Below are 18,327 nucleotides of genomic sequence, written 5' to 3'. Positions count from 1 at the left end.
CACACACACACACACACACACACACACACACACAATCGGCTGGAATCTCCAAGCTGCCTTCCTCTTTTCACTTACCATCTTCAAGCCATTCCACTCCATCTGTGATCAGAAGAAGATGGACCCTCACACAGTGTGTCAAAAGCGGAAAGGAACGTTATGTAAAAGCTGACATTCCTTCTTACAGAGCTGCTGCCCAGAGAAGGAAGCAACAACTCAACACGCCAGGCACCGCTACACACACAAGCCGCCTCCTCTTTTTTATGAGGTCATGACAGGAAACTCTTTGAAATACAAGATGCAGCATTTACTGAAGCCCAAATAAATCACTCTCTTTGCCGTTTTGACTGCGCAGTCCCCCGAAACACAACTGCCCATCTCAACGTTCAGTATCCAGGAGCTGCCTCTCAAGGTTCAAATTTCCAGCACGGAAATGGAGAGATTCCTAACCCCGCTGCATCCACCTCCTGCCCCACAAAACCCAGGCACGTAGACAAACCCCCTCTCCCTCACAAAAAGAAATCCCTTCTTTTGCCATTATGGTCTCATGTAATACAGTCCCTTATAACAAACCAGCAATTATTTCAGCCCCCTTTCCCCCCCACCATCCCTGCCTTTATGTTGAAGGGAAAATTGACAATGACCTGATAAAAATGGCAATCTATTTCCCCACTGCTTTTCAATAAAAGGACCTACCCGCACTCTCTACACAAAAGAGACAGTAAATGTAGGAATCAAACAGCAGCAGAGAACTAAACTCTTGTGCAAGCATAAGACTGGTCAAGGTGTAGATGCTTTTCTTCCCTCCAGCAACACAAACAACAGATTATAAATCTAGTCATACCTACCATAACCATTCTTATTGGCAAATATTGGGTCTCGCAGAGCTTCGACTCTTCTCTTAAAATTTGCAAGGTTTCGGAATATATATTTTTAAATGAGTACTATTGTTATATATTTTTAAAGATCCACAAAACACAGTGTGGATGGTTGTAAAGCAAATCAATTATTTTGGGGGGATGAGGGGGAGAGAAAGAAAAAAAAGAAAAGGAGCACTGAGCTGAAACCCCCGATTCTAGGATGTAGATAAGAACAACTGAACAGAGCCTTGCTGAAATTGGCTCGAAGCTTCCCCTTTTTACATCCATTTATGGGACCATCTGTCAGCCAAAGCCAGGATCTGATTGGCTGGGGAAACGAAGGGAGGCGTTGCAACATCAGGTGCTATTTAAATTAGCTACTGCCAGATTGACGATGTTAATGATTTGGTGACCTCTACAACAACAGAGACCAGATTTCTGAACTGCTTCTTGTGTCTGGTAATTAAGGCCAGGCTGAAGCAACAACAGCCATACTTGTATTTTTACCTTTTCCCTCCTCCCAGCTCAAAAGTACTATAACAACTGCAGGTCACTGGTGGCTTGCAAATCTTAACAGTGGGAGTGTCCTCCGTTTTCCCTGTCCAGAGGGCTGCACCACCCCACCCCTCTGACAGAGGGCTTTACTCATCTAGAATATTTTCAACCACCTCATCTTTCTGGACGGTTGCTTTCTAGCGAAATGCATATTTAATGATCTGCCTCTAGGCTTAAAGATACAACAAAAGCACTTTAATGTGCTAATACATCCACATTTTAACTTTATTATTTCCCAATATTGCTGATTTTTAGTAAGTTATGCTCGTTCTGCAGCTAACATGGACACTGTCTCAAAAGAAAGCAAGTTTGAGATTGTGCTTGCTCCGGGAACTAGGTTCATACAAGTTTGCTTCAGAAAACTATTTCCTAATAAACAAAAAAGAAAAAAGCTGGTGGGGGGAGGAGGAGGGCAGCTGTCAGCCTCTACCTTTCTGTCGTCTGTCTAAGCTTTTCAAAACAGAGAATGATGAATGATTTATTTAAATGAATTTATTTCTCAACTTGGATCGTGGCATGATCTGAATTTTTAAAAATCCACCAAAACACATTCTCTCTTTGCTTCCCCTATTGCTCTAGAGAAAAGTATAACATGCTTTTGACACAGCCTCATTTCATAACCAGTGCAGAGTGTTCATCTTGCTGAACTGAACACATGATTTTGCTTCTGTCCTTCAAACGATGTCTTTCTTCTTTGGCCTCCTAAAAGACTTGCACAGAGACATTTAGCAAGTGTGTGGTGATGCATACAGTCTGTGTGTGCTATACATTTCATAACCTCTACTCTACCAAGTCTTTGATTATACAGTTTTTTGTTCTGGTTTTGGTTTTTTAAGTGGCTTACCTGAGGAGTTTGTGCTTTACTTCTATCCAAAAAGCTAACTTATCACTATTTATGTAATTCATAACTTAATCAATTTGTTCCTCAATAAATACAAAGAGGTAACAAATATTACTAAAGACATAATTCAACATAATCTTTAATCTTTGGCTGGAGTTGACAGTGAGATGGGACTAAGCAAAGTAGAAATACAGGCCAAAAATCATGTTACACTCTGGGCTTCAAAATCCAAGAATAAATGGGTCTGTGAAAAATTATTAGAAAAGAAAATAACTTTTGCATTTCTAAAAATTAAAACTATGCTCTACAAGCTACTATGTCATGGACACATACATACACATATGTATACACACTTTTTCAAATACAGATATACCACAAAACAATATGTGAGGTACACTATATGAACTATTAGATTTGAATATAAATAAACTCAGCTATTAGAAACGAAAACACAGGAAATACAAAAGTGGAAATATTATGACTATATAATTCCTTTAAGTGGAACAATACTAAATTAAGTAAACTTTTAAAATAATTTCTTTAGTAAATGTATAGAGTCCTGTGAGTCACAACAGTACTATAATATCTATTGAACTGTGTACTAAGGATGAATTCCCAGGTTAAGAGTGTTCAAGAGCTTAACATACGTACACAGGACAGGTACAGGTGCCCAAAATCAACAACAGAAACTCTGAATGTGATTTCACCAACATCAAAATATTGCGAAAAGTAAACACGAACACAATCCTGACAAACACAAATAAAAACAGCTGGCTTGGATTTTCACTTTATATTTACTTTGTATTTCTCTGGAGGTTATAAAAGTCACAATTTTTAAAAATTCTTTTCTACTATCCATGCTAACCTAAGCACACTTGGTGAGCCATAAATTAACAGGTATACCAAAAGATACTCTGGCCACTTTTCCAAAATAGGAACTGCATATTACAGTATAAATAATTAGCTGGTTTTGCTAGGCTAAAAAAATCCATGTACTTTGTATATTGATCACTTCTCCCAAAACCTCCACTCTAAAGTCTTTCAACAGAATCCTCAGACAAATGCACAAATGTCCTCAGAGGCCTTTTCTCTAAAGACAAAGGCAGAATCCTATTGTTGGGAAAAGTCAACCTTATTATTGCATTTCCAATAGTACCATTCATCTTTCAGAGTGAGGGGCTGACCGCTACATCAGTGGTGTGACATTTGTAAAGCAACAGATTCTCTATATATTATCTCAAAAATCAGGCAGGCGAGTCTCCCAGTCATGCATGATTTTTTTTTTTTTTTTTTTTTTTCCGCCACAATCCTCTACCACCACAGAAAGAAACTTGTCTCACTCAAGCAGCGAAGGCAACCTAAAAATGATATCCCAGAGCTATGGGGCTGCCAGTGCCGCTGTATCCCTCTTACCATAAATGAGCAGTTTCTTGACTCATTAATAACAATTTCCCTTAAAAGAAGTAATCTCATATCAGTCAGCCCCTTGCCACCATGCACACATCCCAAAGGTTGCAGATATCTCAGCATCAGTCGCCGGCAGCCAGCTTTCCCACACAGAGTCCAGATGGACTGTACCAGAAGCCAATTCAGCGTTAATAACTACCTACTCCACGCAGTGGAGAAGCCTTACAGGGCACAATGGGCTAGGAAACAGCAGCCGGCTGAAACTGCAAATAAAAAAGACAACCAAATTTTCCAAAAGCACCGAAAGGAAGGAACAGAAATGGAAGCGTGAATTGTATTTCCTTGACTTCCATGAGGAGAAAAAAAAAAAAAAAGGAATAGAAAAAAAGAGAATCCTTCATAAACACAGGGGGGAGAAATGAAGCGAAGGAAAAGAAAGGAGAAAAAAAAAAACAAAAACAGATGCTGCCCAGAAAAAAGTGACAAAATATTACCTCATTATTTAACAAAGCAGCATTAAGCGTCCTGCTGATTTCAAACATCTTGCCACAGATTTTGTTTTAAGAGAAACAGATAGAATCCTTTGCAAAGCACTCCGTCTGCAAAGGGTTCTTCAATTTTCTTGCGCGCCACGGAACAGTCAATATATTATTTCCCTAGAGTTTGCACATTAAAACCTCTAGTCAGTGAGCTGAATTTTCCCCTTATCTCACACACAGTAGACTCCTGTTATATGTACTGCTCTCTTTGCAAGAGCAGCCTGCCCCAAACATGGCTGGTGTTTAAACTACTCTTTAAAGTAACAGTTCACTATATAACCACCAGGTGGGTAGAGTGCACAGATTCAAATGAACCATCTTAAAAGACTGATTTTTGTTCCCTCTTGGAATAGCTTTTGGGTATAGGATGTGACATGAGAAACGCCAGTATCCTAACAGGCATCTTGTCACGTCTCTCTCTGTATGTTGTCAAAATAAATAAATAAAATTTCTTCTCCTGACTTATAGGAACAAAACAACAAAACAAAACACCATCATCAATTCTATAATAATAAGAACTGTGCAGAATGAAACACAAACAAGCTTTGTTTCATTCAGCAAAGGATGAACAAGGGAAAAATCCAACCAACACAGAGCAAGGGGGGAAACCAAAAACTCCACAGGAATATTTTCCTTTAGCAAAAACAGAGAAATATTGACTCGTGTGATAAAAACTCAATTCAAAAATATGCATATGGACGAAGCACATACAAAATGGAGGCAAGAGTGTAACTTTTTTTCTGAGCAAAACATTAAGTTTATTTGATATGGTCTTTCATGATAGGAAATAACCAAACGCTTAAGAGTAAAGACACAGAAAAACAAATACAAAAACAAATCTTAAGCATCTCTTTTAAAAACACAATTATACAAATAGTTATAAACAACCAGAAGAGTAAACTAATCACATATTTCTCCCCAATGCTGTTCTTTTCCCCCCATTGCTGATCTGCTTTGAAATGGAACGTTTCTTTCGTATACTATTTTGGATGTATAGCTAACTTGGTGTCTCCTTTGTATTATTCTATTCCAATTAATCTGCTCTTCTGCCAGGAATAAATAGAAGGTCCCAAGCTAGAAGCCCTAAGTGATGGACGGGGATGCTAAAAGATTAAGAACCACCTGAACAAAAATAAATCTCATCACTTATTTTGTTACAAGGCCTGATTTTTAAGGGGAATTTTATTACTTACAGAGCACGCAAGCACCATTCTACGTTTCCTCGTATCTAAAAGAGAAACCAATGCATACAGATACCTGGGATTTTGCTTTCTTGGCTGGACAAAATTAAAGCCCTGGAATTTCCACATCCTCTTGCAAACACGGATGTTGAGACTAGTATTTTTCCAGCCTATCCAAGCAACATTTAGCCACACACAACAGTGACTGTCTCCTTCATCTTTAAGTCAAGGCTGAATCACTTAATACCATTTAACCTCCTCGCATATATTAAGTTTCAAGTGACAATTTTTAACTGGGGAGTGAGAAGGAGGAGTTGCTCACATCAAATTCTGGTTGTATGCAATAAGCTAATTTGTACACTCACCATATGTCTTAAACACTAATTAAAAAATGTCACTTTTTTCAAACATTAAAATGTAATCAGCCTAGTAAATAAAATATTCTCAAGTTTTCTTGCCTTGGTGATAATTTAAAGAGTGTTTATCTCAAGGTAACCTCTCTGTTTTGATTACCAAGGAAGGTTTTTGATTTGAAAAGGGAGAAAAGGAGATTTCCTTTTCCTTTTGGGGTTTGGGGGGGGGGAGTAAGAAAAGAAAACCACAACTGTACGTAGCTGCACAAAGGAAAATAAGATGAAGCGGGTTTTTAAGGACCCATAGTCTTGCTACCCTAAGGCAAATCCAGCCAATCAATACCACCCATTGACGGTCTACCATCTGCCATGCTACCCAGAGATGTGGCTAAACAGACCTGTTCCATATGACTGTAGCCGGCTCATTTTCAGTCGATTAGGGCAGTTCCAGAGCATTCACATGCAATAGCACAAAACTCCAAGCCAAACTGAGCCTGTCTCTTCACACCAGTTCCTCTAAGCACAGCTGCAGACCTTCTCCTCCTGTTCTGGGTATCTGGATTACCTCTTCTTGCTCCTCAATTGAATTAGCAAAATGGGGTGGGAAGGTAGAGCAAACACACACACACACACATAGATAATTGCTGGTCCTTCTTCAGTGCCATGCACAGATCAGGAATTCCATGTGCTCTGCCCTAATATGATTATGGCACATAATTTAAATACTATGACCTGACATTTTCCTGTGGTTCAATTTCTTTTTATCCTCTCCTCTTCCTTTGAAAGATAAACCTAAACTGCTGGCATTTCTTCCTTTAGGGAAAATACAATCATCATGCCCAGAGAGTGGTATACTATATTTAAGAACTTTTGATAAAATTTAAATAATAATTTCCCTTTGGTGAATTGTGGTGCTGGTTTTGTCTTGTTTTGTTTTTTGTTTTCCTGTAGAAACATTAAATCAAATTTTATAGGAAAATGCAAACATACCACAGAGACAAGAAAGATGCACCAGACTGACATGGAGTGTACTAGACGGATTAGGGATTCACTGTTGAAGCACGCTTAGAGATAGATGACCTGACAGTGTGATGCCTGCCTCTTTCTTAAGTAGTTTTGCCTACTGTGGATTGTGGGAAAGAGCTAGAAGATGCTACTGTGAGGTTGAAATGTAGACAAATGGCTGTCTAGTCTACTTAAATTGCCAAGAATTCACCTGTGCAGGTTAGCTAACCTAGGAGTCCTTCACACTTAATTTTCTTTCCATACTACTATGCCTTATGCTAGAACAGCAGCTGAAAGCAGGTTTCTTTCCAGAGTCAACATGCCTTTGACCACAGTTGTAAAGCAATAGGGTGTCTTCGTGGGAAAGAAAATTTAAAGGATGGAAAAACTGCCTTATTGTTAGTAAATTCTGAAAAAGGTAAATGCACACTTACTCAAGAAATCTAATTTCGGCGGAGTCCCTATCTGGACTTTCCCCTGACATAGCCTTCATCATAGCCCAACAAAACTCAGCAGGGTCACTGTGCGACACACAGAGATTTCTGAAGATCCTTGCATGAACGGATTTGGGGGGTCTTTCACTTCAGATGAGCTTTACTAAAATTTTTTTTAAAAGAAAAGAAACAAACAAGGGACCCTAGTATAAATAAATCTTTACCAATCAAAGGTCACTGAGCAGATGAAGTGTGGAGTAGGTACTCGTACCATTAAAGGATACAGTGTGAAACCAGCTTAATAATTTTGAAAATAATTTAATGTAGAATTAAAAGAAATTCTGGACTCATTTATAATTCTGTAACTACGAATAAAGAAATAGATATATTGTAAAAAGCAAGGAAGGTTATTTGTAGGAGGGAAATGTAAAGGGGAGGTGAGGAGAGGGAGGACAAGAAGAAATAAAGAAATAATAGGACTTACAAAGTGCAAATAAAAGCTGCTATCTTTTACCAGAAGTCTGCTGCATACCAAACACTGCACCAGGCACTTGACATGTACAATTTTACACAACTTTATGGTACAGACAATTGTTATATCTAAGCATTTTTCTAGAATGGTGTCTTCCTCATCTAAAAGTGAGATCTTCCCCCATCACTTCATGGAAGAATATTGTGTGGACAGAGTCCGAGCAGTTTCCAGGCTCTCGGCCTCGCGTGGGAAGGTGCTGGCCTGGGTAGTGAATGACCATCAACTGTGATGGGGGGCTGCGTTGATTGGTTGGTTGGTTGGCAGGCAGAGAAGTGAATGGCGTACTGCAGATTGTGTGGCTACTACTGCGTGTGTCTCGCCGGACCACCAGAGAAAATATAGTGGTATGACTATCTATGGCTCCATGGGTGTTCCTTTTTGGCCTAGCCATATCCTGCGTTCTTATGTGGGGAGTGGGACCAGACGCCCCGCAGGCCGCCCCGCACGACAAATATGCTTAGTAAATATCTGTTGAATGAGTGAGGAAGATAGGCACAGACTAGAAGAGAAACAAAAGGGAGTACGGAAGGCTCAATTTTTTTCTCAACTAAAAATGACCAAGAGACTTCTTTATGATGTTCTATCAACTAGGCATGTCCCCCAAAGTATCTCATTTAGTCTATCATTATGACCAGGCTGTAAATTTGGAGTGAGAAAGATACAGAGGATTAAAGCTGGAAAGCAAAAAATCTTAGAAGGCAGGATCGAGTTCCCAGCCTCACTTCCTACTTCCTCTTCCAAACCTGGCAAAACTCCTTACACAGAACAGTTCAGCTGCTCAGCAAACACTAGTTGAATGAACTTCTATGTCCTCAGCCCCTCACAGCACAGAGCCTGGCTCCAGGCAGCACTTAGCTATGGGGAATGAATGAAGATCAATAGTTAACACTCATCATCACCACAAATATTATCCCAAGGCCTATTTCATTAGATTCAGCTACCGTGTTTCCCTGAAAATAAGACCTAACTGGAAAATAAGCCCTAGCGTGATTTTTCAGGATGACATCCCTAAATGTAAGCCCTAATGCATCTTTTGGAGTAAAAATTAGTATAAGACCCGGTCTTATTTTCAGAGAAACATGGTAGGGGTTACTGAACACTTTTTCTCAGGGGAAAATGATGTGCTAGGCTTCCTAAGTCTTAGTTTGCTCATCTGTAAAAATGGGCACAATAATGCTACCCTTAAGGTTTGTTGCTAGGATTAAAATACATGTAGATTTGGTGGAGGCAGCACTCTAAACAGTAGCTATTATTATTAACAGGGAGAACAGGGAAAAACTGTATGAATTAGTACCTAGCTACAACATGATTCAATCATGCTGAAGAAGATACAGTTCAAAGACTCACAAAACAATTAGAGAATAAGGCAATAATAACAAAGAAAGGCTGAATGGTCTGTTCTAGTTCTAATGAAAAATACCTGCTGCAGATAAACATTTTCCTTGTCCTGTGGGCAAAACTCAGCTCTAAATTCTTAGTGTAAAGAATAAAAAGAAATACAAGTTGGAGTACCCACATTCAAGGAGCTTACCATCTGCAAAAGGAGCTTTCTTTATTATGCACGAATCCCAGTAGTGTAAGGAAGAATGGTAAAAGAATGGTATCAAAATAAAATACTAAAGTTTATTCTGTTTCGTTAGATTCCACATATACGTGAAATCATATGGTATTTGTCTTTCTCTGTCTGACTTATTTCACTAAACATAATACCCTCTAGGTCCATCCACGTTGCCGCAAATGGCAAGATTTTGTTATTTTTTTTATGGCAGAGTAATCTTCCACTGTATTTGTAAGGTACATAAAAATCTAATCACTGTGTTGTACACCTGAAACCAATATAATATTATACGTCAACTGTAAATTAAAAAATTGAAAGAAAACAAAACACCAAAATAAAATACTGAAGGCTAGTCAATGGTGAGGATGCCACGTGGAGTGGTAGGGGAGAGCTTCAGAGAAGAAGCTGGAACTGAGGCGACCCTTAGAGAATGATAGGATATGTCTAGGAAAATGCAGGCTATTTCATACAAAACAGAGGTGAGGGAGGAGAGGATAATGGCAGCCAGTTCATTTGAGCTAGACCCCCTCTAAAGTTTCCTCTGCATCTACTCCAACCTCTTCCATTTTAAAAAAGTTGTAAAAAGAGGAATATTATGATCTGATAACTGTAGGAGAACAGACCCTCTTATTCAGTAAGTACTTTTATAAAAGGAACAGGAAGTAATATTTATTGAGCACCCACTATCTGTCAAACATTACACTAGGTACTTTGCCTATAAATTTCATTTAATCTCACAGCTCTGAGATTTCCAACAAGAAAACTAAAGGCTAGAGAATTTAAGTGATTTTCTGAAGATCACACAGCTGGTAAGAGGAAAATTTAGGTTTCAAACCTTAGTTCACATTATTTTCACTATAAATATTACCGTACACAGAAAAAATGTAGATCTAAAAAAATTTAAGTCTTATTCTATGTGTTAGTCTATACTCAGAAACCAACATTCAGAGCAACATCTGCTGACATCTGCTGACATTGAAAACAATAATAATTAAAACAAAACAAAACTAACCTAACCTATGCCTGCCATTTCAGTATTCTGCCAGATGATGACAGAATGCTAGACCTGAGACTTACAGGAGATATTTTCCCCCCCAGCTATTATTTTGTGTGTGTGAGATTTCCTCCTCCATCTCCACAGGCAGAAGAAAGAGTGCCTGATGTTCAGATGGAATCACCTACTAAAGCCCCCATACAATCTTCCCAAATATTTTCCAAGTTTTATTTATAAAAAATTCAACTGTTAGCATAATTCTAAACTTCAACTATTTTCAAACAAATCTATTACAGATTGTACTCAATGAATTATAGTTCTTTGTTACTTTCACACTGTACTGTGAGCTTGTAGGGTAGCAACTGTATGTTTTTTTTGCCTTCTAATCCCAGCACGCAGAATATCAGTACCTAGAACATAGTTGGCAATCCATAGAAGAACATAGATAATTGGTTCCAAATATTTTAGAAAAACTTTTGAACCAATTGCTTAGGGCACAATTATTTGGTACTTTATTCATTAATAGATAACTTTATTTATCAAGTCACCCTTAATGCTGAGTTATTATAACAGCCCTTTCTTGAGGTTGGTCATCAGCAGAAGGGTTTCTCTCAGTGGTCAGACACTTCTTCTGTCTTAGCCACAGACAGTCTATCTATTCATGATAAGCTCTACCCAGTTCAGTAGCCTAGTTTACCTTTTCAACCTTTTTATGCCCAGGAAGGTTGCTTCCTTTCTCTATGGGAGGTGAAGGAAAAAACATGAAAAACAAGAGAGGCATGCTATATAACTGTCAGAAAGAAGCAACTCTCCACTTGACCTTTTTGAGTTCTTCCCCTCTCTGACTCTGAAGCTGGGGTGGTGGTGGTGGGGGGGTGATTTAACTACTTTTAAGCAGAAGATACACATTAGTGCTGAGTAGCCCATTTCCCTTAGCAACCTCTTAGCAACGGGCAGCTTCAAGTTCAAAATACCTCCTTGAAAAAGATCGCATCTTTAACGAAGATGAGTATTTTTTTTTACGTATGGTTTTTGAACAGTTTTTAACATTACAACCCCCAAAGCCTTCAAGGCTACAAATACCTATTTCATGTTAACCTTCCTTTAAAATATTATGTAGTACCTATAATGACGCTGGGCTCCTGCAAAAGTTCAGTCCCTGGAAAAGCCCTAGTCCAACCCTGAAATTATTCACAAATACATAACTTTTATCAAGTCACCATTAATCTAGGTCATCATAGAAATTACACTTAAGTTCTTTTAAAAGGGTTATTGATATTAACCTCCCTATTTAGTTTGCTCCCTGAGAAGAGTGAAGAACAGTTTTTAAAACCTACATTAGGGTTTTACAAATTATATTACATGTAACCTAAGGCTCGTTGGACAGTTTAACGAAAAATTTAAAAAAGAATTCCAACTTTACCCCAAATTGGTACTTACTGATTTTATTATTTGATACCTACTTTGCCAACATAAAGTGAATACATAAAATGAATCATGGGATAATCAAATAACCATCACATTTAATTGTTTTTACATTGTCAATGAAATGAGAATGCTAGCAAAAGATTTTGCTAGCCTTTTACAAGCCTGGGAATATAAAACATGTGTGTCATATACGTTATGCATGTCATTAAAACTTCCATGTTGATCAAGAATTTTCAAACTCTTTTTTTTATCTTAAAGGTTTCCCAACTCAAATAATATACAAACTTCTGCTTATAATTTGTTCTTTATTGTCTATTAGCACATGGGTACCTCGGGGCACAAGGAAATTATTTCAATGGACTCCTCACTGCTAAATATTTATTACCCTGTAAGACCACATAATCTATGTGTGCCCATTATAGCTAAAAGACAGACTTTTCCACCAATATCTTTCATTTGGTATTAGCAGGTAGCCAAACTGTGCCATCCATCTGACGTGAAGTTTTACACATTTCCATGTATAAGGGTTATACAGAAGAACATGCCTACAACAACGGCCCTTGTACACAGTAAGCACTTGATGTGTGTTCCTGAAAGTAAGGTCCATTTTAAATCACGAGGAAACATATCAGGTGGAGCCAGGAAACCTCAAGGCCAGTTCTACCTCTATCACTAATAATTCTATGACTTTGTGCAAATCACTTCTCCTCTGAGGACCGGAACCCCCCTGACTAAATAAGAAATGAAACGAGATGATTTCTGAAGTCTCTGCTAGCGCTAATATATCAGTCTACAAATAAATGGTGTTTAATTAGCTAACAAAATTTTCGGTAAAATTACTCTGATTTTCAACTGATTTCACAGTGCAAAAACACTGGCTAAAGGGAAATCATGCTTTAGAAGGAGATTTAAAAATTTGCCTCAAATATAGAGCCAGGTTAGTATTATTATGTTCCAATATCTAGTCTGGTCACCAGAGTTATTTTAATAAAATACAGAAGTGGAGATGGTTGACTAAAATCATTAGAACCAAAGTCTTTGACCAGGATCTGGATTAAGTCCAGATATTCACTGAATTTCAGTGTCGTCTTATTTTAAATGGGGACAGTAATAATGCCTAAGTTTATGAGGCTTAAATGAGATAATGCATATAAGGCACAGATTACAGAGTATATGATATTCTGTTAAGTACTTAAAGTGTTAACTACTTTTTATAAAACACGTGAAATTGTTTTTGTAGGTCAAAAGCAGGCAAATACCGCCAATTTCATATGTTCTGTTACTCTCCTGCCTAAGCAACCTTCCGTGATCTTCACTCCTTATATCAAGCCCAATTATTCGTTATTGTATTCAAGGCTCTTTGCAGCCTGGCCTCCATTTAGGCTTCCTCATTCCTCTGGGACATTCCCTTCTATATATACAGCTCTAGACATGCCAGTTTATTCTCCCATATGGCTTGGTCCTTCTACCCCACGCTTTTGTTCCTACTGTCTCTTCCACTTGGAATGCCTTCTCTCCCTGGCATATCACACTCATCCTTCAAGCCTTCAACCTCACTAAGCAAAATTAGCTGCTTTATTATCTGAGCTTTTATAGCAGTTTATTCCTCTTGCCTCCACAGACATCACGCCAGAGTATTACCACAGTTGTTTACAGGTCTATCTCCACGAGCTCTTTTCAAGATATTTTAGGGCAAAGGCTATTCTTATTTTCCTTTGTTTCCCTGTAGCGGAGTACAGTGGCTGTCTCATAGTTGGCACCCAATAAATATTTGTTAAAGTAAAATGAATATATTCACCTGGCCGGCTAAGATATGGCTTCTCTTAGACATAAATGATAAATAGATGAATCCCAAAGATGACCCTCTCCCCCACCAAAAATGAATTTTTAGAATCTATCCCTCCACAGAATTGTTTTTCAATATGAGAAATCTCTGCCAAAAATAGGTCTTTTTCTCTCTAGAAATGACTCTAAAGTGGAAGTCACTCCCCAGGACAAATCCATCGAGCTGAAGCCATGAGCTTTCAACAGACATTGCTTTATGGCTACAGATGACAGTGCTCTGGCTACAGCCTTGTCTATGACGTGAGGGTTTGCACACAGAATTTGTGCTTCTGTAGCTGGAGAGGTCTTCAGTCACAGAGAACTCCAGTAAGCCTTGGATGACGTGAAAGGTATGGAAAACGGAAGGGTACTGCTGACGTTGCAGTCGGGAGTATGAATTCATCATCTGCCCACACTCCCACATTCTAGGCAACCAGGACTCTGGAAAAACACTGGGCAGTGCAAGTGTATACGAGAATTAATAGTATATTCTAAATATTATTTAGCTCATGTTACTGCCTACATAGAAAGTAACATTAGTTAATGTTTAATGTGTGTACATATATGTATGTGTGTATAAAATTATATATATATATATATATATATATATATATATATATATATTAGTTTAAAAGGAGAGTGAGCAGTTCTGCACTATAGGAGTATCAAGCTATGTAGACAGTTTGTAACTTCAGAGGATTTACTTTCAGTTTTTTTTCCTAGTAAGTGCTTTTTTCTAAATAAAGTCTTATAAAAACCACTAATATATCAATAAGTAAAACAGTGCGGCTCTCCTGGTTCAGAAAAGAGTGGGCCCCAGTAGACATTTACCCCACACCCACACACTTCCTGGAGTACTCTGAGGAACTCAGCAACCAGTGAGGAAACCAATCTAGTCTACAATAGATGAGACTACACTGAGAAAAAAGTGAATTGGGAATCAAAAACTTGGGTTCTAGCATCAAGGCTCCCACCCGTGGGCCCAAGCCGCCTTGTCTATTACATCTAATTTACAGCATTCGGTAATTGCTCTCCAAGATTCCAAATGGAATGCCTGAGTGTCCGAGGCTTCCCAAACAGATAGGAGAACAGTGCTTATTTCTCTCATACTTTCTATATACCTTAAAGCAGGGGTGTCCAAACTGTGGCCCTCAATCCATTTTTTATTGGCCCGCAGCAAATTCCAAAAATATATTGAGTTTACTTAAATAAACTAGGTGAGGCAATACGTACTTCACCTCGGGTGAGTGGCCCGGCTGTTTGTAAATTTTACTGCATATGGCCCTTGGTAAAAAAACATTGAAAAAAGTTTGGACACCCCTGCCTTAAAGTATCACAATTAATCTACTTTCCCATTACTCTTCACTTACAAAAACCAAAGTACAACATTATCAGTGGGGACACTCAGTGTTGACAACACAGGTTTCACAAGAACACAGAGAGGGCTTGGAAAATAAAATAAACCTGGTGTCTTGATCTTGTCCTTCAAGATATACCTCTCTCCAGTCAAGAATCTATGTAATTTTACTAACAATTGTCACCCCAATAAATTTAATTTAAAAAAAAAAAAAAAAGAGTTGTCTATAAACTTCTCAACAGTCCTGCCAACCACCTAGTTGTGTGGATTCTACCTCCTTAACTTTCCTTATACCCATTGCCGTTGCCTTGGTTTGACTCTGCATTTCTCTCCTGGGTTATTATCATCTAAATATCTTACCTCCAGTTTTGACTGAGCCCCATTTACTGGCCACACTGACCTTTCTAAAATTCCAATCTAACCACATTGCTTCCTTCATTAATATCAATCAATGTCCATCCCCTCTTCTGCCAAGATTTTCAATGAGCAGACCGCTAACAGACTCCACAAGTTTATAGGACATTGTTTCATGACACAAATGTATGTAAGGTCATAATCTTCTTTTGCATGTATTTCTCCTCAGCTTGAGGTCCTTGAGGGTGGGGCTCATATCTGATTCATAATAAATGATGGTTGAGTAAATTAAAAAATGCAACCTTCCCTAAACAAAGCTTCTAAATATCTGCTTTTCTCATTTTTAAGCTACAGAAAGCTATAGGTAACTCTGTTTCATTTGCAAAGTACTTTCATGTAATAACTACTATCTATTGAACATTTACTGTATCAGGCACTAGTCTTAGCTCTTTACATGCATTAACTCACTTAATATAAAAGTAATCTTATGAGGTAGGTAGTATTTTTGTTTTCCCTGCCTTGACAGATAAGGAAAACTATGGCAGAGTGAGGTTAAGTATCATACATTGACTCATTATAATCATTCAACAAACACATACAGTGTTTACTGTGCTAGTCTCACAGCCAGGGATGAGAAAGACAGGATATGTACAATCATCACTTTGAAAGAAGGGTCAAGGAGAAACTACATTTTATTCATCCTTAGGGATCCCTGAAGTATCCAGAATAGGTTCACATTCAATAAATATCTGCTGAATAAGTGTTGAATTGATGATGCTCCTGAAATCTGGTCATGGGGCTTTCTACATTAACCACTTTCTTTGCTAATGCCTGAGAGAAGGGACCCCTCCTTCTCTTAGTGAAACCCAGATACTTTTGAGAGTGTAGGAAAGCTCTATCCATAATAGTAGAGACAACAGGCATAAACCAGCACTGTCCAAGGCAAACCAGGTTACATGGTCACCTTAGCTATGACCAACTTCACCTGATACCTAGTTATGGGTATTGACAAAGTCCCTGGCTAATATATGCTGGGGTGGTCAACCATGCTAAGACACTTAGTACAGCAAAGTGTGAGGAGCATTTGGTCAAAATAAAAGAAAGAAAAGATAGAGAGAGAGAGGGAGAGAGGGAGAGAGGGAGAGGAGGGAGAGGGAGAGAAAGAGAGAGAGAGAGAGAGAGAGAGAGAAAGAAAGAAAGCCATTTTCCAGAAAGTCCATTTATATTCACACTCTACAATATGTCTTTGAACAAACTATTCTCTCTGTCTAGAACCCAATTTCCCCTCCTTCTTCAGCTTGCTGAATACATACTCATTCTTCAAAATCAAGTTCAAGTATTAATTCCCATTCATTCATTCAGCAAATATTTATTGAGCACTTAACAATGTGCCAGACACTAGGGATTCAACACTAAGCAAGGCACACAAATCCCCTGCCTCAGGGATTTACACTGGACTGGGAGCAGACAGTAAAGCTTCCAATTTTCCCCAGACAGAATCAGCAGTTCCCCATCTGACCTCTCACAGAACTGGTTCCTCAGATTACTCCATTCCTCACGGAATCACAATTACGGCCTTCTATGTCTACCTTCACTCAAGACTGTGAGCTCTTTGAGGGCAAGAACCCATCTTCATCGGTGACCCCTGTGGCTGACACAGTGCTGGGTTAACTCACTGAACAGAAAGGAGCCTTTCCTCTCACAATACCACACCCTGCTAGCATTCCCTTGAGCTCACTGCTTGACTTCTGAATATTTTAAAATCACTAAGCAGTTCCTTGGCCCCCACGATGTAGTGTTCTTAGCCTTGGGACAGGGGATGTAGCAAGAATGTGACATGGTTCAGGATCTTTGAGTAATTACAATCAGACTAGGGAGCCCAGGTTTACTGATGAGAACAAGAACAGAACATAATCAAGGACTAGTTTGGGTGGGTCAGACCCAAAACCTCCCCTAAGTTTAGAGAAATAAGATGTCACTATGGGTCCAGGAACAAGAGTGCACACAAGTATTATAGACTATCATTCTTCACTTTTAGCCCAGCAATATTTCCAGGGTGTCTCCTGGGGTTCACCAGTCCCAAAAACCATCCGCACACATGCCATAATATCCTTATATGCGCCATGTTCTCTTAAGCTTCTATGCATTTGCACAGCTGGTACCTTGCCTGGGATGCCCCTATATCCCTTGTGTGTCTGACAGGCATTAAGATTCAGCTCAAATGTCACCTCCTTTGTGAGACCATCCCTGACCTTCACAGGAAGAACTGAACATGCCTTCACTGTGTGTCCAATCCTGCTCCTTCCCCACACACATATCCATTGTACCCTGTCTTTCCATATAATTGTATCCATCATTTGTTTATCTAGACATCTATCTCCCCTACTAAACTGTGAACTTGTTAAAGGCAAAGACCCTCACTCATCTCTGTATCTCAAGCACAACGCCTGGTACAGAGTTTGTGGATGGACAGAAGGAAGAATGGATCAACATGTAGGCAGAGTCAGTTATATGAGCTGAAGTGACACCCCCACATACACACACCCCAAAAAACATCCGTGAATATAATCTCATATGGTTTAGTGAAAGAGTTTGGAAGTGTAGGGATCTGGGTACTAATCTTGAATTAATGTCTTACAGACCTTAAACAAGTCACTTAATCTCTCTGGACCTCAAGTAGTCTTATCTAGTAAATGGGGGATAAAGCATGAAATCCCCACCTCATATGATAATGACTGGGGATTTTAAATGAGATGATAGAAAATGTTGTTTTAATATAACACGATTCAAGGGGGGAAAGCAGCCACAGTAATATTATCTGGAGATATTTTTAACGGAGGCCAATACTTTTTTTCCTTCCACACTGACACAGGGCTGTACTTTTTCTAGGTCTGTTAACAGAACAAATAGGTGACAAACCTCTGTGTTGAGAGTCTCTGGGGTGAATTTCTTTTTCTCTTGCTAGATAGGAGAAAGGGTTTGTCCTCTTTATGGGTCTGGGGTTTCAACTCTCAAGGTCTAAACATTTTTGATGGCCTTGAACTAATTTCGGTCACCATCGACAGAATGGGAGTGGAAAAATCCCCACCACATCTGCCTTGTCAGGGG

At 38.8% G+C, this 18,327-nt stretch overlaps 1 protein-coding gene across 9 annotated transcripts in view; it reads right to left on the bottom strand.

Annotated features, from left to right (window-relative positions):
- Positions 1 to 18,327, bottom strand: part of ELAVL4 (ELAV like RNA binding protein 4) — a 147,624-nt gene that overhangs the window by 87,806 nt on the left and 41,491 nt on the right. For 2 of the 9 annotated variants that reach the window (XM_019710566.3, XM_019710567.3), the window contains exon 1: positions 3,667 to 3,799. The exons of 1 other annotated variant lie outside the window; for it this stretch is intronic. In XM_019710566.3, the coding sequence (XP_019566125.1) occupies positions 3,667 to 3,783 (117 nt within the window). In that variant the 5' untranslated portion in view covers positions 3,784 to 3,799. Of the gene's footprint in view, positions 1 to 75; positions 400 to 845; positions 1,123 to 3,666; positions 3,800 to 4,154; positions 4,343 to 5,456; positions 5,481 to 18,327 lie in introns of those variants that run through there. 6 more of the 9 variants (XM_019710573.3, XM_019710571.3, XM_019710576.3 and 3 more) reach the window with 5 other exon arrangements.

This window comes from Rhinolophus sinicus, chromosome 14 (assembly GCF_057876585.1).
Source record: "Rhinolophus sinicus isolate RSI-liver-muscle chromosome 14, RSI-T2T, whole genome shotgun sequence".
In the NCBI taxonomy this organism is placed as follows: Eukaryota; Metazoa; Chordata; class Mammalia; order Chiroptera; family Rhinolophidae; genus Rhinolophus; species Rhinolophus sinicus.
The sequence above is the reverse complement of the archived record's forward strand: the minus strand, read 5'-3'. Positions and strand labels throughout refer to the sequence as shown.